Source organism: Bombus flavifrons, chromosome 6 (assembly GCF_040668555.2).
Source record: "Bombus flavifrons isolate JBK064 chromosome 6, iyBomFlav1_principal, whole genome shotgun sequence".
Taxonomy (NCBI): Eukaryota; Metazoa; Arthropoda; class Insecta; order Hymenoptera; family Apidae; genus Bombus; species Bombus flavifrons.
In genome coordinates, this window is record NC_138447.1 from 1,592,359 (window position 1) to 1,614,412 (window position 22,054).

The 22,054-nt window shown below is 37.9% G+C and overlaps 1 protein-coding gene across 3 annotated transcripts in view; it reads left to right on the top strand.

The window, feature by feature from the left end:
- Ets98B (DNA-binding protein Ets98B) overlaps positions 1 to 21,609 on the top strand; it is a 58,321-nt gene extending 36,712 nt beyond the window's left edge. For 2 of the 3 annotated variants that reach the window (XM_069114717.1, XM_069114719.1), the window contains 5 exons: positions 10,844 to 11,229; positions 11,404 to 12,086; positions 13,294 to 13,448; positions 19,252 to 19,447; positions 20,924 to 21,609. In XM_069114717.1, coding sequence (XP_068970818.1) covers positions 10,844 to 11,229; positions 11,404 to 12,086; positions 13,294 to 13,448; positions 19,252 to 19,447; positions 20,924 to 21,366 — 1,863 coding nt within the window. In that variant the 3' untranslated portion in view covers positions 21,367 to 21,609. The remainder of the gene's footprint in view (positions 1 to 10,843; positions 11,230 to 11,403; positions 12,087 to 13,293; positions 13,449 to 19,251; positions 19,448 to 20,923) is intronic. The other variant, XM_069114718.1, reaches the window with a different exon arrangement.
- The last annotated feature ends 445 nt before the right edge of the window (positions 21,610 to 22,054 follow it).

The following is a 22,054-nucleotide window of genomic DNA, read 5'->3' on the forward strand; positions in this document are numbered from 1 at the left end:
TATCTCGTTTTGTATTGTTACACAACTTTGTCGATGTGATCCTTGTTCTGCTACATCGAATACGTGAAATCTAAATTCGAGTTTTCGGTATCATTATCCTGTTTCATTGGATTTAGTATCGAATCTTAAATTAATTATGCACTTATCAAGTTAACTAATAACATTCGTCTACTAAACTGACTTTAAATTATTCAGTTTTTTCAATTTTCTCACTGTCTCATCCCCAAATTTTACTCATTTTAGAACTCATAAAATTAGCCTTACTTTGACAAAAGAAGAATTCTTTTATACAAATTATAAAGTCAACCGTTAAGAATTGCCTGTTAAGAATTGTCTATATTCCGAAGTTCAAAAGAACATTGATAGCCACCAGATGTGTAGGTGTGGATTCCTTCTTGAGCGAAGAAAGATGCAGGAATAAGGAGACCCGTTCCCGCGACCGTGTTTAGTCAACATTATTACCATTCGGAATCTTTAGTTAGTTTACCGTGGCGGCATTCCATATAGCAATGCCACGAAGGTGCAACGCTACGATGCGATGGTTCGCGCGGCATACTCGCATTATATGCGCATAAGTTATGCACATTATCGTTATGCGCCAGTTCGAGCATAATTTCACCTCTCAAGAGGTTCGTATACACGCAACTCCGTACAAGTTACTTAGGAACTCTGATTTCAGTTTCTGTTCCTGGCCGTTTCTTCCCTCTAGCCCTCTTTCACCTGTTTCTCTTTATTCCTGTTTTATGTGTGTCGACCAGCTTGTTTCGCCGTGTCTTTCCTTTGTACTCCATTTTTCTCGTCTACTCCCTTATTGCTCTTATTTATCGTATCCGTTGTACATACGGAACGATCTTTATTCATTTTGGTTCCTACAAACAACTTTTAAGAAGAAATGAGACAAAGTTCTGTGGATGTTTATAGTTTTGTGAATGATATGCATATCTGTATTAGTGTAACAGAATTAATATTATATTAGTATTTTATGAGTATTATAACAAAATTTGAAGCTAATTTAGTTGGGAAGCAGATAATTTTTTATTTCTAGGAAATAAGATTAGAACAGTTAAACATAGTTGGATTATATGGTTGAATTATAAATAAGATACTCGTGTGTTATGTTTTTTGATTTTAGATTAATTTTATTAAGCCAGACATCCTATTGATGTGATCTAGTTAGCGGTTCGGTAGGAGTATCGTGAACACCAGTTTTAGGAATCTACAATTAAAAAGTGTCGAAGGATTTTCAGTAAGGTCACCGAGGTTCGTACGTTATAGATTGTGGTGAATCGATAATTGAGACGTATCGAGGGTTTCGATCATAATTGAGTTCGTACGGTATACTGGGGGCAGTTGAAAATAATTAAGGTAACATCTATGTGATTCTCATAAAGCTCTTGCTAGAGAAAAGAATTTTTTCGTCCTTGTAATCGAGGAAGAGAAAAGGGATAGCTGCGAAGAATAAAAGACAAATATGCGTTTCTTTTTTTTTTTTTTTTTATGTCAAAGTATTCTAGTCCTTTCAGAAAATCCTGGAAAGGTGAGCAAGAGCATTGTAGAAGTTAACATGAAAATTGAAATAAACTTGGAATATTAATAGTCATTTATTGCAAATTCGAAGGAACATGAATGAAAAATTTATGTAAAAATCTATGCAAATCCGACTTCAAAGAATTTTGAATGTATTCTTCGCTATCGTTCATAACTTCGAGTCATGTTTTGTGCATAAATTATGTGCTTAAGTTCAAGGTAGATATTACTGGTGATACTCAAATAGATAAGGATTCATTGTAAAAATTAACAATTACATAGTCTGTAGTATAGAATCTAGGAATAAGTATCGTTTCTAAGAAAAGATGCAAGTGAAGTAGAAAAAATATTTCTCGGAATCAGAAAATAAACGTACTTATGTATGTATATATGTAAATCGATGACTTATTGTCAGGCTCGAGAAATATTGTTGTTTAAAATATCCATAAACTACCAAATGCTTATCGAAACTCAATGTAGAAATTCAATGATTCAATGCAATAAAAATACCACCGTATAAATTAATTGTAAAAGAGACGAAGAAATTCTAAAATTAATCGAGAGAAATGTATGTGGGAATTATCGCTTTTCAATTCCTTACTTAAATCGGGGATCAGACCGTTCATAGACGCGAAAAATTGTGCTCCTCCTTCTAAGAGAAATGGGAGGTAGAATGATCGTGAGGGACAACGATCTTAGATAGTACGCAACTGTCATGGATGGTACACGTGTTTCAGAGCGACGGCCGTTCACGTCCGTTTCAAGTACTCGACCGCCCGCGTAGTCACGTGAGATTTCTAAGACAATATTCAGTTTTCAAGGAGTGTTTTCATCATTCAGCACTTCAGAAAAACATTGGCATTCACGATGCTGGTCAACCCTTTATGATAAATAATAATTAAATTCTTAAAATACTAGTGAGTCTTAGAGTGATCTGTGGTTCAGTGATTTCTATAACGTGACAAATTAAAACAATGCAAACCTTCATTAAATTTTTTGTATAATGAAAATTGAATTCACTTAATATGCTTCGTTCAACGATTATTTCAGTGATGTGAAATTGGAAAAAGTACGTTCTTCGATTATCTTATAGTTACTAGTGCTTCTGATTGATAGAAAATTAAAAGATATTTATATGACAGTGTGTATAATTTATAAGAAATTACGAATCCGTGTTTTTTGAAGTGGATTCTCAATGTCGATGATTTAATAACATTTCTTTCGATGCTGCGAGAATTTTTAAGAAACGGACTACGTGATTTAATATTATTATTTAAATTTACGATCGATTGTCAAGGCTAAAATAATTGAATCTCGCATGGAACATTATTTCTTGATTCTCGCCGTGTCTACAGATAATCGATTTGATTCAAAGACATAATTCATTCCACCGGTTACGTGACTTCAGAAAGATATCTTTGTAATCGACGATTCCTATTTACATCGTTTTCTATCATTTCTTCGTAGCAAGATTTACATCAGCCTCTTTGACGTTCGTTTTATTTTCCATTAATTATCTGACTACTAACATCACATTTCGTACACGCCAGTACTTGGAGCTTCAGTGAAAAGCATACTCTGAAATTATTTTAAAAGTTTCTCAAGTTGTTTGACAATGTTCTAAAGATTCGTGAGGATAGTGTTATTCGTGCCATTTATAAGTTTACTTAAACAATTGCAATTGGTTAATTCTGTCCACTAGTTTAATATCCATTGCATAATTGTTTTTATATTAAAATGCTACATTGTTTTTTATCAATGTTTTTCCTCTACTTTCAAAGTTTAGGTAGAAATGGTCAATTCTCCCGATTATCAGAAAAGAGAAGTCTCGATAACCCGAATCAAAAGCACAGTACGAAGATTACGATTTAACTTATTAATTTTGGCTTCTCATTAAATCCAATTCCCCAGCTGATTGAAACCGCAGAGCAAGTCGGTTTCCGTTATCGATTTCTCAAAGAACAAACATCAATTAAATCCTTTAATTCCGACTATTCAGTTTTCTATTCATCTAATTCCACGTAATTCATCATTGCCCTGTAGATAAACTCCTGATAATCGCGTTACATAATAGAATACGCATAATTGCTCCGAAGAAAGAATATTAATCGATCGTTCTTCTACTTTTTTCTTCTTTTTGCATCGAGTATTATACAATTATCTGTGCTGTCGTCGTGATTGTCATCAACGTGTTGCCATGCAATTACAAACAATATACTCGCAGATTAAACGTTCCAAATGAAAAACTACTTCTCTACCGTTATTCGATGGGCTATCGTTTCAGGAACAAAAAGAAAGCAAAGGTTAATTGAGACCAGACCTTCTTTTCTACATTGTCGATCGACCAAACGGTGTCGAATGAGATTCGATTGGCTTCGTTAAGTTGGCCCCGATGAGTTCTATGCTCGCGGCTCGTTCCACGTCGCCTCGGATGGTAATTATCTGAACGAGAAGTATGCGGATCGGCGCAGAATGTCATGACAGGTAACGGTATAATCTTGTGACATTCGAGCGTATTAATATTGCCGCGCGTTTCGTTCGTTCATGGAAGTGTATCGAACTGGATTCCTGAATACGAAATCGTCTCTCTGCCGTTTCCACGTGGAGGGCGGTTACCATTTAAAAAGAAACACGCGAAGGAAGTTGAAAACAATTTCGATCGACTTGCCCATTACCGAGTACCTATCGTATTTTCGACCGTAGTTCGTAAATTCCTTTCAAAAGAAAATTCTTCCAAAATTAAAAAATATACAAGTACTTCTAACATGATTGTCCTTGGTTTTCATTGATAGGGAAACATATTTAGATATATGTATTTATTTTCATTATAAAACATTAATTATAATCATCATATGTACATACACATTGCAAATTTATTTATTTTTTGAATTTAGTGATCAACGCTTTCGCAATAAGTTACGTCGTTCATTGATTCGATCCATATCCGCAGAAATAATACTTCCAATTGGCAAAGCGCCAGGCAACAATCTGAAAATGACATTTCCGGAGTTATGTTCAATTATGTGATACAGTCGAAGTATGATTTACGCATACACCAGGGTAGCTGACATCGGTTATCCGTGTGTATCGTAACTGGAACTAATTACGCAGAACACCGGCAAACGACACACACATGGCTGAATTGGCGAGAATAGACGATTACGATCGACTCGTGTGTTGTCATAGCAATGATAATTCGCAAGGGAAATCCCTGGCATAAATATTCTCGAACGATAAAACGATCGCGATCGAGACCCTGTCTCTGCAACTGTATTACGACAAAAAGTTACGATCACTGATTTTTTGCTCGTTCGTAACCTTGTACAGTGGCTTCCTATCGAATGAGTATAATCGAGAGAACCATAATGGTCTAGACGATTTTTATGATTTTAACGCTTTAGTTCCTTTAATCGAATACTACTTCTTTATTTAACATTTGGAAGTGAAATATAAACTAGATTTATAAATACTCGTCACATAAAAATTGGATTCCAAACTCTTTGGACATGAAAAATTGTTGACTTAAAATTTTTAATTGGAAGTATATGCATCCTGTATAGATACTAATACCAATTGACCCATAAGAAACATTCGGAGCCATAAAATCGCGCGAAGATAAAATGTAATAAGCCTATCATTGATGGAACATAAAGCTAAGAAATGAATGGTTCACAATCAGATTTGTTGAAAAATTAAAAGTTTAAAACTCGGGAATCGTCTTACAATTATGACTTAAAAATATCAGGCTCGAATGGATTAAACAAATCCAGCCTATTAGTGGCTGAAGAATTAAACTGTGCGAATAATGGTCATTTGCTTATTTATATCCGAGCTTGCCTCATTGAGACTGCTTCTTTAGGAAAGAAAAAGATGCGCGAAGTTGGTTTTCCTTTGTGTTTGACTCAAGGCAAGTAGCCAGACGAGAGGTATAATTGTTTATAACTTCACTTGACTGGTTGTTTAAAGATAAAGTGACGGTGGGGAGTTTGCAACTGATGCGCGTGAATGAGCGAATGAATGAACTCGATGAAAACAACGTGAGAAGTTCTCGCGATGGAATTCTTGTGGTTCCCCTCGTCCATTTTTCGTTGTTTCACACATGATATTGAAATTATTTGCACTGGTTTAAATAAAAAATAGAACAATTTTTATATTTAACAGATATTTATAATAGAAAAACTTTACTTAAATGAAAATGTTGAACTAGCTATAAAACAATATCGTCATCGCTTCATACTCGAGGAGACAATTTGCCAGTAATTTATACTTTTACGTCAGTATATAAAAAATAAGATTATTGCAAAATCAATAGATACTTTATACCAAGTAATACATATTATAATAACCCGAGTGTAAGATAAATCAGAACATCCTCATCTTGGGAATATAATACGATGATAATTACATACTACGTGCAATATTTTGTTTCAATTAAATATTTCACAAAAAGGTCGATATACGATATTTAAATTTCTTCATTCACAAGATTTTTTACCATCAATATTTTTAAACAGCGTGTAGATATTCTTTATCTTCGTGTAAGAACTTTTACCACACCTTAAAACTTCATGAATACAGATCTACTTTTATGGAGTCATCCATTCTCGGATATAAGTATTATCTTTCCTTTCTTCTGTCCATCACTGTATAACACAGTGGATACGCAGACTGACAACAACCGTCAATGCCAACTACGAACGACTAAACGATTAATGAAAGATTAATGTACGCGCGTCTCGCAAGAAACGATTAGAATTTCAATGAAAACGATTACAAATGCACCTGGAGAAAAAAACACGTGCATAATAACAAGCACCAAAAATATCGTTAGATCGTTATCTATTATATAACAGATATCATAATATCAAAAGAAATTGCTTTGATTCCTCTGAAAAAAACGTATTTGAGAAAACGGTCTAATTCATACAATTGATTGCCAGACTAATCAAGCCACCGTATCGACCGGATAAAAGTAGGAAAAAGATTTATTGGAGCTTGGTAAGGCGCAATTTCGTCGTGGCCGTCGAAAAATCACGGTAAAAAGAAGTTGAAAAAGAATTATTGTTAAAGCTGACGTCATTCTCCTTTCTAATTTCGTTACGTCACGATGGATTAGAGATCATCCAAGGCGTATGATCCTATGAACCGTAAAATTACCGTCCTTGAACCTGGCTGTTGTTCTCTTGCCGGGTCAAGAACCCCCCTTGAACCCTATCTTGGAATTTTAGATATAATTCGGTCTCGGTTTAAAGTACATGAATTATATTGGTAGGTGAAAATAAAATGAAATGTTGTATAATGTCATATCTTAATTGCAAGTCTTGACGAAAAACTTGCAATAAAAGTGAATGACTGATCACGAGAAATGGATTTCCGGTCAAAATAAATTCGTCGCCACATGATGAACACAAATTCAAATGCTCACATGGAAATCAATTGAACGCCGCGCCGAGAGAGTTTAACGGAATTCGACAAGAGATTTTCTTCGATCAACGCTATCGAAGGTCAAGATTTTTTAACTGAGGGTACTATCGATCACGCGCAAATTTAATTTGGCTCAGACGTTGTTCGTTATGAAATCCCAACTGTGATAATCCCTTAGTTATCATAAAACGTTGGTAACTGGTATCCTCTGGAAACTGTTTCTTCGAAGGTGCATATCACCGTGAAACCGATAATTTCTTATCGATCTTCTTCAAATTCGACACTGGACTTTGATATTTGCATTTTATCTACGTTTATTTTGGAGCTGGACTGGAAGTTTAAATATAAACAGCTGTTTAAGGGTAAAATTTAGGGCGTCGTATGAAAAATTTTTTAAAATTTATCTATTAACAACATAATATGTCTTTTGTTTAACGTTTTGTTATTTCAATTGTGTAACTTAGATAAATACGAACTTCTAGCTGACAATAAGAAGATTGATTATTTCGCAATGATTGCGAGACGCCAGAAATTTCAGGTTTTCTATTAAATTAATGATTCAGCGCGAATCAATGAGTTACTACCGTCTTATCAGAGTTGTCACGAGTTATAAATATAAACGAATCACGAAAAAGTGTCGAAAAATTGTATCGCTTATGTAATATGAAGCATAGATACGATATTAGTATAACGAAGTCGTAACTTTAAGTTGGGTTAGAAAAATCGTCTTTTTATCACGACGCAATAGAAAGGCATCGTGATCTATGAAAATAACATTTTCTCTCTATAATTACGAATCGATATATTTTATTATGAAAAGAATAAAAATTGGATTTATAAACATATTTAACAAGAACAGTATCAGTTTCAAATCGTTACGTTTCCAGATATTATCAGAAGCAAAAAAATGACAAGTAATATATTCTCTGTTCTTTTTGCCCAATTATATCAAACGCTTCAACCATCCCAATTAATATCCCCAATGAGTTCCGCAAAAAACACAGCTACGAGTCGATTCATGGCCAAGCACGAGCCATTAAAATGACATTTTATCGTGGCTCTTCGCGGAGATACTCGTTTGTCGCGCAAAAAGTAGCCTTTTAAGCAAAATTAATTACGACGAGAAAACCGTACATCGATCTATCGAGCTCTTAAATCGCGGCTCGTCGAAGCTGGTTTTTCTGGACAGAGCAATCGAACTAAGAGGTGTTGATTTCTCGAAAATGATGAGGTCGGATCCGATGTACGAAAGGAAAGATCGCATTTGCACCGTTGGCCAGTGATGTCAATCTCTAGTCCCTAGGAAAGGCCAAGCAGGAGACTGAGGAAATCTTAAAAACTCGTCATTACGGAGAAGATTTTGTGATACCTAACATCCTATCACGTAAAAACGAGACTTTCGTTCGAACGGGTATATGTCGCAATCCATGTTGTCAGTTAATTAAGCAGTTCAAACGATACCGTCTGTTTTTATGTCGTTTGACTTAAGTTTCTTAATTATAACAACTTATATCGTGTGCAAAAAGTATCGGTGGATTTCAAGGAAGCGTGGATTGATCAGTAATTAATCGATAATCGTGTAACTATTTAAAATCTGTTAAATAACATTGGATTTAATTTTCTTAAACAAGATGCCAAACATCAGTCATTCGTCTAGGATACTCTTAATTATAAACCTGTTCTAATCTACATCGCAAAAGTAAAACTCAACGACAACATTTAAAATTTCATTCCAACAAGTTGATCAGTTTCCGGAATACCAATCTCTCCGTGTCCTGCTTGTGCGGCAGAGGGGTTAAAGCAACCCATTCTTTTGCGCAGGCGATTCAGGAAAGCTCGGCCGAGGATTCCATAGTCCATAGATCCCATCAGCATAGATAAACATTCTCTTTCTTGCCGGGACCTTTCGCGGGAGGCTAGAGAGAAGTCGAGAAATACGCGGTCCTCTTTTGTGGCTCGGCCTTCCCGTATCTCTTCTCCTAGAACTGTCCTCTCTTTCTTCCTTCTACTCTTCTCTATCCTCGTTTCTCTAGCCATGACGGTATACGCGATGTTACACGGTTCCAGATGGAGAAGGGATGGTATTGTGTCTCTACGTTGGTATATACACTGTAAGCGTGCAAATCCGCGGCCTCGTGTATGGGTATAATCGTTTATTTCGCGTCGACCTTTGCGGGGCACTACGTCAAAATGTCAGACGCGACCCCGCCTGAGCGTAGGGAAGATGCACTGGGAACGTTGTAATGGGCTTACAAAGCGTAACAAACTGATGCGAGGTCAAACACACGACGGGCAATAAACACACGGAAAGATAAATGGGCCCTTAAGGTGCACAGGCATACCACGTCGGGGAAAGTGTTTCGTTTCGTTTCGGCTCAAACCACTAGGACTTCCTTTACTCGCCCACTTTTACCTTTATTTTTTACCTTTCTTTCGGCCCTAGACTCGAGATAATAGCGAGTCGTTAACGATTATTTACAAGGAAACCAAGGCAGATATTTATTATTACAGCGAGGATCGCGAGACCAGATAGCAAAGCCGCGCTATTTTCACGCCACAATATCCTGCGACTGATCCTATCGAATCCTTTGATCCCGTGAACTCGTACTTGGTGGACCAACCGAATGAAGTTTTAATTACCGCGTGCTCTTCCTTTCACCGATGGTGAAGAGGAATTTTTATTGTATATTTCGCTGAATTAATAACGCTGTAAGACGTAGCGTACATAATTATAAATAATTAAAAAGTATTTATAAAATATACCAAGAGTCTCATATCATTTATGAAAATGATTTTTCCAGCACTTGCTAGTAGGTTAATTTAATGTTATTGTGCATTCTGCATATATAACGCTCGTTTTTATCGCGAGATACATTGAATTTAATCTTATGCGACTTCATGTAACTTAGAAGCTTTTATATCATATGCCTAGATTTCTTAAAATTTTGTTTTACTTGTTCTCATTTTACTGTATTTCAGTAGTATATTCTTCGGTATTTTTTCAAGTCTAATTTTACACGCTTACCACTGTATTAGTTTATTACGTCACTATACCTTCATACTGATACCAAACAGTCTATGTATATATAGCGATTATTGATTCTTAATTTCCAGATCAAAATGAAACAATAGTCGACTATAATTTCTTGTATAATAAAATTATGTATAATAAAATTCCGATTACGCTTACATAGTGTAATATTTCTATTTATCAATTTTCTCAAAGCAGTATGAAAATTTTCAGTGAAAGACGAGAGATAAAGTGCTTGTGAGCGCAATTACACGTTCATATCGAAATGATCATGACGTTAACGTTCGAATTAGACAGTTGACAGAACGATATCGCGACCTCGGCCGGTTCGCAAGTTTCAGAGATGAGTAGGAAGATCGCCTTAAGCCATAAGTGACTTACGAAGCGTAACAAACTGACACGAGTTTAAGCACGGGACGGGCAATAAACACGCGGAAAGATAAATGGACCCTTGGTCCGTCGTTGTACTCTCGAAGAAAGTGTAACATTTCGACTAGATTTTTTTTCACTTGTATACGCGCCGAAATAAATCGTGAGTCGTCGGGGGTGGAAAGTAAAAACATTATAACCTCCGTTGAGTTTCTGTACAGTTCGTTTTCTTCTCGTCAAATCATTCAAGTTATTGATCATTCGATATAAAGTATTGAATTATATTCTCCTGCCTCTTTCTTATGCATACGTGCATTATAATGATATGGGAATGCATAGGTATTGCATTTTATTAATCTAATTTCAACTGCCACATTCAACAAAATTCGAAAATACAGAAGGTCATCTTGTAAAAAATATAGAACATTCTTCGCAACAAATTCTTCTACAAACGTAAAACTCGTAAAATCGATCATAAAATGTTTGTTTCAGATGCCACAGACAGTACCTACTGCAGCCGGCTATTCGCCGTCATTCGATTACAGCACATTCCAGTTCGATTTGTCCCTTCTGTCGGACGATTATGCCACTACGAACACGCAGAGCACACTGAAAGCAACGCAAATCAAACAGGAAGCACAATCGCCTCGCCCCGGTTCACCGACCGCTTACTCGAGTTCACCTTACCCCGGTGCTGGTGGTGAACTATCCCCTAACTACTCGCATGAAGGTTCACCAGGATACCCAACGAGTCCATACTACGTGCCGAGGAGTCCTCAGAGTGCTCAATTCTATCCGACCAGTCCAGAACCTTCCGCGAAGCAACCGGTTAAGAGAGAAAAGAGCCTCGATCTTCTTGCTATTTTGCAGGAGTCCAGGTAAATCATATTCTGCCTATTTTATTAGTTTCTTAAATTAAACGGATTTATGAAACTCTATTTTGACATTTTTCGATAAAATACTAATTTGTTTTAAAGTTGCAGTTGCAAGTTAAAGTTGCAATTTGAATCGTATATTATATTAACAAACGGTCTCCACAATCCTAATTTCAGACTCCTAGCCGAGAGTCTAGGCTACAGGGAGGATTCTACTGACTGTACAGTGCCGTGCACACCACCCAGGACAGAGGAGGATATTTACAACAGCCTTGACGCGGACTTCTTCGCGAAGAAAGAGGATACCGCAGTGCAAGGACACCCGTTGCTGAAGGAAATCCTGTTCAAGGAAGAGCCTCGATCCAGCTGCAGCAGCAGCAATAGCAGTACCAGTGGCAACACCAGCAATTCCTCCTCCCCGTTGTCGTCCTCCTCATCGAGTACTCCTTCCTCACCAAATCCTGTGGAACTCGAGAACAGTTCTCCTTTGAGAAACTTGCTGTTTAAAGGTACCAGAAAGGATTTTGCAGATGCCGCGAGAACAAATGTTCTGAAACTTGAGAGAATACAGGACGAGGTCCGAAATCCTCTGCAAAAGGAGGAGGAGCTGTTCAAGGACGGACAAAAGAGCGATCATCAGTTGCTCAGAGAGGTTTTGAGGGATACCAGCTTTCAAAGAAAGTACAATTTGAGACCCGTGGATCTGGGTAGCGTCGGGACAGGGTTCGTGGAAGACATGGAAGCCGGCGAATGTGTCGGTGATCTGACCAGAGAACAGATCGAACCTGTCCTCAGTCTGGCCATCCAGCAGCTCCAGAAGGACTTCGACAACACCTGCGTGGCTCTTGGTATTCATCCCGGTGAGTGTTTTCTTTGATTAATCAATTAATATTCAAAAAATTCACGTGTCTGCATACAGTACACGATACTTCGTTGTTACATAATAACTGGTCACGTTCTTTGAATATTAAAAGATAAAATATAAAGTATGTGGCGATAGCTGACTCGGATTATGACTTCTGAACTTCTGTTTTTAATTCTTTATAACATGATTCTTCTTCGTATAATTATTAAATTGCGCAAGACCTATGCCTTATTAAATGACATTGTTAGAACATACTTCCAACAAAACAGAGTCGAAAAATTATCATCGCGAACTAACGCAACGTAATGAATAAGTAAACCACGGATAGATGTAACCTCGAGAAGCAATAAGAAGATGCGTGAGCGTCCATTAGACTCTTAGACCTTCTTGCTACCTTGCCGCGGGCAAACGTTCGACGTTATCTTCGTGAACGTAGGAGCGACCGGTTCGACTATTAGTTGGTCGCATGATGTCATGCTCGGAATAAGTTACGGAGTCACACCGTGCTTTCACGGTTACGAAATTTTGAGGGCTTCACTCAAGGTCATCTACGGTTCTTCCGCACCTTCTCTAACTAATTGAAAAATTTTCGATACCTGTGATCGCGTCGCAATGGGATGACACGATTTTAGTGCGAATGACTGTAGTCTCGTTTGCAACCAACGAACAAGAGTTCGCGAGGTAGATCGGCGAAATAGAACGAGCTTCGCGATGGAACGTAGAAAGTTCTGCAGTGAAATCGAAAGTAACTGTATCGATCGCGTGTCGTGAAACTTCGATACGTGTGTTCCAAAGCTAAAAATTGTCTCGACTATATGAGAAATGAGTGTACGCAATGGCATAAGTGTCGAATAGAAGTGACAATAGATGTCGTAAGTATGACAAAATTGTATTGTATCGAGTACGTAAATAAAATCTATGTCGACGTTTCGAGTAGTAAAACTATAACATGGAATTAGAAACTAAAGAGAACAAAAATACATGGAAAATTGTATTGTTTGAAACTAATGAAAATGAAATTTATTTATTTTGCACTATTTATATTAGTCAAACCTAGCGCCGTAATTATTATGCTTCATCAAACGTGTTTTCCTCTTCGCAAATAAATTAACAGTGTGACAAAGTAAAAAGTTTAATATCGAAATAATATCTAATAATGCATGTGTATCGATAATTATTGGAAACAATTGGAATAATTGCAGAGCCACGACGCTGGAGTGCTGCGGACGTAGCAGCCTGGATCCAGTGGGCCAGAAGGCAGCTGCAATTGCCCTCGGTGCCACTGGAGAGCTTCAACGTGGACGGTGCTACGTTAGCTTCCCTGACGGAAGAGGAATTCTGTCAGCGTGCCCCTCAGGTAAGTCGAGAATAATCTTACGAAAGATTGATTACGGCTCTGCTGGTTCTGTCGTTCGCCGACTCGTCTGCTTTTAAATCGGCCAGTGCATAAGTCGCACTTTCAACGGGTACCGTTACGCAATGCCGTTCTTGAGACAGCAACCAACGATGATTATTCGCAGACCGTTTTAACGAAGCAATTAGTCAATGGAATTTCGTGGTGTTTCGATAAATTGCCGGTGCAAAATGTTTGGTTGAACGTCATCGTCGGTGATTGCCGGCAACGATAAACGCGCGTCATCCTGCTGGTGACGTTCAGGAGCTGAATAAGAGAATCGTGCCGGCAGATGAGGAAGTTCCATCGTTGTTACCCACTGGTTACATATAATTGCGTCAATTACTAGAATTGGTTATTAGCGACTCCCATGAAAGTATTAATTTGAGTTTCATTTTGAAAACAGTTCGTTCATCTATCCCAAAGATATCGATTAATGTAATTGGAGATAAAAATTTGATTTGAAAGATTTTCTGGTGTTTCTTCAAAAGGAAATTATATTTATTAAGAGGAAAAATTCATTTCGATTCAGAATAAAATTATGATAAATCTAGCATCAAAATATCTTTTGTTTCCTTAGAAATTGAATGAGCGATCGTTTTATCTTTAATTGCATCCTAGTTGCACAACGTACAAAATAATAATAATGTAACAAGTTTAAAATATGACGTAACATTTCAATTAATAAACCATTCGTTCTTTTAATCGTTTCTGAATTCTTTTATCGGTTTACTAGAATGACTAAAGAATACTTGTTTATAATTAAAGAGAAAAACACATAATCTCGATAGCGAAATGCTTCAATGAATTACGATTGCTACGCATAGGCAATATTTTCGTTCGTTATCTGTCGACAATGTCGTTTGCGTCGATATTTTTAAAAAGAGGTTATCTAGTGTCGGTCCAAGAATTTACAACGGATTTCATTTCTGGCGTTATCGTTGTCGGAATTTCTTTTTAACAGACAATGCACGTGGTTGTGTTATTTTAAATGCTACTAATACAACTTAATTTAACTTAACTTACTAAATCAAATGCAGCAAAGTGTTTTAATTGTACAGAAAGTGTGTACGCTTTCAAAAACAATGCTGTTTAATATCACACAAATTCCAATCAATCAAGGTAAAAATGCAAAAGTAGTTTCAAAAAGCCGTCAAATCCATAACCAGGTAGTTTCCCCGATCGATACATAAAAAATTCTTCAACTACATTGCTACAAAGAACGACTTTTATATGAATAAAACATTTCCAATGTTCGACAGAAAGTGCCCAAAAATTCCGATACACGTCTGTGGAAGCTAATATACGAAACTACGTTTTATCGAACACCATTTTGTACGCACAATATTGCGGTTTAGTGGTTCTCGTTGCGAAAAGCAGGGAAACATAACGAAATAAAAAGTCTGACCTGACCACATTCGATGAAGAAACTAATGGCGCGAGTCACTCGAGAAACGCTCATGGACAAGGTCCGGTGAAAGTGAATTTCCTGGGAATCGATGTGCGTCCACGTTTTTTCCTCGTAATCCATGCTGGACGGGCTAGAAGGAACGGCGCGACGCGACGGTATGAGTAAGCAACTGGCGTAATAATACGGTTTGTGCCGCTTAACGGAACCAGAATTCTCCAGATACACCTTTTGTACGTCGCTGGAATACGTGCTTTTAGCATCACACAAATTGTAGATTTCTGTACTCAGCTCGATAGACCGTTATTGAGTAGAGTCGACGAGCCTTAAAGCGAGAATTCTCCGACTTGACGTACGAATTAAAATAGCTGAACTTCGCGATTTTTTGTCTAGGAGAGTGTTAGCAAGATCGACCACGAATTTAGAAAGTGTCTACTATAAAGAAATTTTTCAAACAGGGAGAAAGAAACTATATTTGTATTTTCGTAGCGTATATGAAATTTTATGAGAAAGTTTCCTGCTTTATTTTCCTATCTTGACGAAGAATAATACGTAATCTCGTTTTCTTGTTTAGCGTGGTTCTATAGGTATATAGATGCGGATTTATGTCTGGTCAGTTTTCAAGTAGCACCACTTAAATAACCACGATGAAGACAAATTAACTCCTGTTAACATGAATATAAAATGTCTTCGTCTTGATTTACTGATTATTGCTTGAGTTGTCACGTTCACGTGATATGTCCTTTCAGATAGTATGTTACCATCTAGTCATGTTTTATGATTTCGAGGAGACAGAATATTCATTAGACATATACGTAGAACGTTCTGTAAATTATTGGATATGAATGATTTTAAAAAATGTCACGCTTCCCTAACGGTGTCCTTAGATAAACGAAAGGGGGCAATAACTCCCGGTTAACGTCTCGAACGAGTGTCCGAAGCTGAAGTTGATGATAATCACGATCCGCGATGAGACGTAGCGTAATTTCGCAGAGTGAACGAAGGTTAACGTTCTGACTCGTAGCACGGAAACCGGTGATCTCGATACGTCGGCAGCCCTCCTGTCTCTTAAAATCATATCTCGAGAACGCAATGGAAATTAATAGCGGGCAGACTGGATATACCTGCATTAGCAGAGGGAGATAGAAGTGGTCATGCATAATGGATTCAGCTTTATATCTTGTAATTGGATAATTGTACCGTACGGCATCCACCGCTGACTTCTTAACATAGAATCATGATCGAACTCACGGTCATGTACTATTCCTAATTTCGTGAATTCTTTCGTCGGTCGCGTACCCTTTGGTCTCGATGTGAAAATCGCTATTAATCAGATGCTAACAGGAAATTTTTAATATTTATCTGACATACGAAAGCCAATAATCTAATATATAGAACTAGTAGATATATTGTCAAGTAGCGTGTGCACTCTTACAATCTTTCTTTCATCGTATAACTCTTCAACTCCTTTCGTACAAAAGTGCTTTCTTATCCAGTCACGCACCGTTACAGGCAGAAATTTCACACCCTGCTTCGATCAAAGTGTGCTCGCACGAATTCTTCGATAATGATCTTCACGCGGTAGCATGGCCGCTCATTGTTCGTCCATTATGGTTTGCGATGTGGCTAGAGTAAGAAGATGGTGGGTTGGCAAGCAAACTGTTTTACCTTTGACCTGAAATTGAACGCGATTCCCGCGGGTTAAATAATTCATACGGCGCCGCAGCGAATCCTGAAGAAGTTATTAACGTAATATTCCGCATTCGTTATGGATATTCGTTCGGCGTGCGAGCCCGGCCTGGTATGTATAATCGACCGCTGAGAATTCGATTCTTCGAACGTTTCGTGGATCGAACATCGTGCCGAGTTCCCATTGCTCGCGTCGCGATCTCACTGCTTGAAAATTACACAGAGCCAGCTCGCGTGCGCCATTCGAGCCTCTGGCCAGACCACGTAACATAGTTCTAACCGATTTAAAAATCTGCGACCACTCTATTACCAACGAGCATTTGCATTTAACGAATATGTAATTTATCCAGTCCCCTCTTCCTCTCTCTTAGTGTTTTCTGCCTTTCTCTGACTGGCTCTGATGTTCCAATGGATGAGTTCATCCGTAGTTTAGCGATCAGAAACGATCATGTGATATTACTTTACTATTTTCGTGTCTCATGTACTTCTTAAAAATTCCGAACGAAAGAAATATGTCTTTCACTAGCACGAATTATTCTAATGACTCTAAGTAGACATTTAAAAGAAGTATGGAAATAAAGATACTTATTCGATGATAAAATCGCAAATTTAAAACCTTACTGAACATGGTACGGTACCATAAGAACACACAACCCCCAAATACTACTCCCAATATCTGCACTGACACGCTATGTTTTTAATTCTGATTCAAATTACAAACTTTTAAGAGATCCAAATAATCACCCTAAAAATAACCCCAAACTTATTCGAATTCCATATTTCATCCAACTACCTCAAGTGCAACCGTTCCAACGCGTCATTCTATTGCCCAAAGTGCAACGACTTCGACGCACGCAACCTGTCGCCATCGCTATCTCTAGATGGTAGAGGTCCGTTGACGTCGCGCATAGAGTCCCTACAGTATGCGTGACACATAGTCACCGTATGCACGGTCCTCGCAGCACATAAATGCATCCAGGTGCGTTGGATATCCCCGTGGTTCCCCTCGTGGGATCCTATGTTCCAGCTTCCAGCGAGTCGAGCAACAGGATTGGTGATCGCGCGTGTACGTGTACAGGACGCGCTATTTGGTCAGCAGAAACGAACGAAAAGTGGGTCAACGGCTGGCTGAATGCCTGGCTCTTTTGCCTGGCTCGCTCGACTGCCTATTGCGTCTCAGCGGAGCCGCTTTCTCTTCTCTTGCGGCTCAACGACATCGTCGCGTCGCAGGAATTCTAACGCTTACGTATTCCAACCTCCCACTTCAAACTCTTCTTCTTTCTCTTCTTCTTCTTCTTTCTTGTCTTCTGTTATTTACGATTTCTTCGTTGTCAAAGTTCATTGCTAGTTGATTGGCAGATAACTATTAGTTGGTTATCGCTCTTTCGAACGTACTACCTCGTTTTGGATGGTCTTGGGTTAGGTTGGTTAATTAAGAAAGGAATGCTGCTGCGTGGACGTGCAACTTTACGGAACGTTGCTGGTCGACCTTGATAAGGTAGCAGCGGGTTCAACAGCGCGTATGTGAAGTTTAAGGTTTCCGGTGGAACCTTGAAACCGGGTCGAAGAGATACGTTACTGCTGTTTAATTAAGTATCGAAACGCGTATCGAGTCCGTTTAATAGATCGTTTCGTACATGTGTTAGGGATCATGTTTGTGCAATTCCTTTTTTCGGTTTACTGTTACAAGTACGATTATTATTTGAATGATATCGAACTTTTATAGAGTCACCGAAGAAAAGAATCCCGTGTGTACTTAAAAATCTCTAACATGCTTAAACGTAATTGAACGCAAAGAATAAAAAATTATTCCGAATTTTAATTACCATAATCAGTATATTATACATTTGATTGATAAAAGAATTGCTTTCTTCTGCTCCTGTACGCCTGTTAGCGGTTCTACTGTACATGGTAATCTCATAAATCCTTTTAATTACGATCTGTCGCATCTTCAAAAGTATTCACTCGTGAATTTACAGTTATCATCAGATACTCCAATTTTTTTTAGCAACTTTTATCGACTGCCTTCAATTTGCATTTCTGTTCATCCACCAGGTGCTTTAAGTGCATATGGTTACCGTGAAGCTTAATTGTTTTACATTACTATAGAATTTGTGCAAGCCGCTATTAATCTTCGGCTATGATAAATTTATCTACTCGGCTCTTCTTGACTTCTCCTCTTCCCATCATTCCTTCTTTTTCTCCCGTTCGTTCCTACCGTTGCCAAATGGCAACCGCTAAAAGTACATTCTTGGAACACCTTACCGTACCGAGAGACAGGTATTCATGCAAATGGGCTCCATATGGAGCCATTAAAGATAACGCGATTTTTTTTTCAGAATGCGAGAGAAAACGACTCTTACGAGCGATTCGACAGGAAAATTCTCGGATGAGTTATAACGTGGTTAATGAAATTTCGATGAACAATTCGTTTTAAATGATGAAAAACGTGGGATAATCTTTTTGTCGATTTTATATGTATGTTTTTAAACATAACATAACTAAAACAATTTATATGTATATTTTTACAGTTTAGTTCTAGAAAATTGTTTCTGTCAAACAGTAAAAATTTCTATTTGAGAAATATGATTGATTAGATCGATAATATATTTCTTTGATTAAATAATTATTTAACTTTTTTATACAATCTTTTGGCTTCTTTTGTTTCAGTGTGGAAGCATTCTTCATGCGCAACTAGAAATTTGGAAAGCAACAGTCGAAGAATCTCCACGTAACACACTAGCAGCTTCCTGGGTTCCCCCAGTTGTGCAAATATCTAACGGTAACAATAACACCTCATCCCCTATTACGAATACAACTCCAGCCAGTGTTAAGGGCTCCACTTGCAGCGGAGATTTCTCCGATGGTATGTCAATCTTTAAACGTTGTCTAGTATTTTATAACTGCTTTTAATATGTCAAGATTACTTTAACCTCTTTTGTCTTACAATGTCGTGTCAGCTCCAATCTAACGAAAAAGGATTTTATTTATAATAGGATTTCGTCAATGATATTATATAACAACCAAAAAAGAAACCGCAAGGCAAAGGGTTCGGATATCTCTAGAACTTAGTTTCCATTCCTGCTAAAGATAGTGAGATTCGTGAATAATAATATACGAAAATCTCATTTGCAAACACGCGACGACTATAGAACTTCTCAAACGATGAAATCATTTCGCTGCTTAAACATATTCATTAAAATTATAATACTCACATATGATGCTCTACTATTCTCTACATAATATGCTCTGCAATTTTCAGCGTAAAAATTTCCATCTTTATAACTATATATATATATATATGTCCAGATTAATTAACTCCGCTAACGTTTAAAAAAGTAACGGCTATGGCAGTAGACTAACTTTAATATTCTAAACATCTTAGCTTACTACAAGAAATCAGGATGTCTGATTATGATTAATTATATACACTCCATAATTATGCATTCTCTCATAACCATTTATTAACTATACACCACAGACACAACATATCAATATGTTAAATTACCATCACAGTGGAGATAGCTTGTATCGATGTGATTAATAAATTATCTTAGACTATAATAACCCGAAGACATAGTTAGAATTCGAAGTAAACATTAATATCGTAATTGTAAAAGTAAATGGTATCTATTCACCGACAGAACACTATAATCTTTTATCGCAACGAACTTTGCGCACTTATTAACCATATCATTATAATGGATTAAGCATCCTTATCACTGTATCTTATCACTGAACCTCATCCAGTTACGAGCTATAATTGTCCGTAAATATTAATATTCTAATCAGAAATAACTTCGTGTTATATGTATATGTGTATATGTACCCACTAACCAAATACCTAACGCATGAACTTAATAAATATATCTACGTATTTAGTCAACGAAAGAATTCACCTTGCAAATTAGATACTGCTAAAGCTTTCATTCCAGTTTTTAATCTAGCAATAAATTATGTAAACAAGAACTTAAAAAGATGATTATAATGACAAACGCGCACGCTTAATATCTAGAATAACTCTAAAAATGAGCATGCCCAAAGATACAACGAAATGGTTGTCCTTCTATCATGTTTCCTCCTTCGCTACATTATCTAAAATATCGTGCATACCGTTATAACGAACACTCGGTATACTTATCAATTAGCTAACAGCAAGAACGAGTTCAAAAGAACATACCCATAACTCATAACCGTATAACTATCCAATAACCAAATAACAAAAAATAAAGCTGGTCAACCATCGCAGCGATTACCAAGAATATCAAGCTACATATACTTAATCATCACACTGCTCGGTAGAAGCACGCCAAAAGAAAATCCTCAAACTTTTAATCGCCAGGACACTATCACCGCACGAAGCACATCCGGGAAAGTCCTAGATGTTTCACAAAACCGAGGCGTTTTGGCTGGACGCCGTTTCTTTTTGCAGACGAGGACGAGGACTGCGGCTCGCAAGCTGGAACAGGTGGTGGCGGTGGCGGCGGTGGTAAAATGCGTAACGGTGGCTCGCACATTCACCTCTGGCAGTTCCTGAAGGAGCTGCTGCAAAGCCCTGGCATCCACGGTTCCTGTATACGTTGGCTAGACCGTGGCAAGGGCGTGTTTAAGATCGAGGACTCGGTCCGCGTGGCCAGACTCTGGGGCAAACGAAAGAATCGGCCGGCCATGAACTACGACAAGCTTAGCCGTAGCATCAGACAGTACTACAAGAAAGGGATCATGAAGAAGACGGAACGTAGCCAGAGGCTGGTCTATCAGTTCTGCCATCCTTACTGTCTGTAAATCCCGGTTCCGTTAAGCCTTTGCGCTCACGGACATCGAACGTGTTACCTCGACGCCTTTCAAAAATGTTTCATATTTATTCCCGGCGAAACACGTGACGAATGGACGAGTCGAGTCTTGATCTCGTTCGATCGCACGATTTATAATATTATTTATTGTAATCGCGATACGTGTCGGGGTAACATCGATGAATAGAGTCGCCTATCTTTGTCGTAATTACTCGTCGATTCTCGTTTATGATTAGAATATATACATCGGCGATAAATTTGTTGTCATTGTGGACGATCGAATTATTCTAGTTATCGATGGTTTATCAAACGAGCGCAAGGAGTTTAACACTTTCTCACCGGTTCGAGATTCAAGGTCGTCTAGGCTGAATACCTTGAGGCTGGCGTTTGTTTTCAAAGGGAGTTACGACGAAGGGCTTCCGACTCTTTCTGCGTGCAATCTTTCCTCATAGGGCTCGTCGCGAAGACGAACGATGGTGTGCGTGCCTGTTTCTCTCGTTGCGTGCGTGTCTGTTCGGTGTGGTTGATCTTTTGAACAAAAAAATGAGAAGACAAAGAAAAAGTAAAACAGTGAAGAATCAGTACGGAGGTCAAAGATAAAAAATACGATCCACCGTGTCCGGTGTATTATCCTTGCAAGGATAACGTCGTGCCACGGGTGGGTACCACTAAGTACGCCC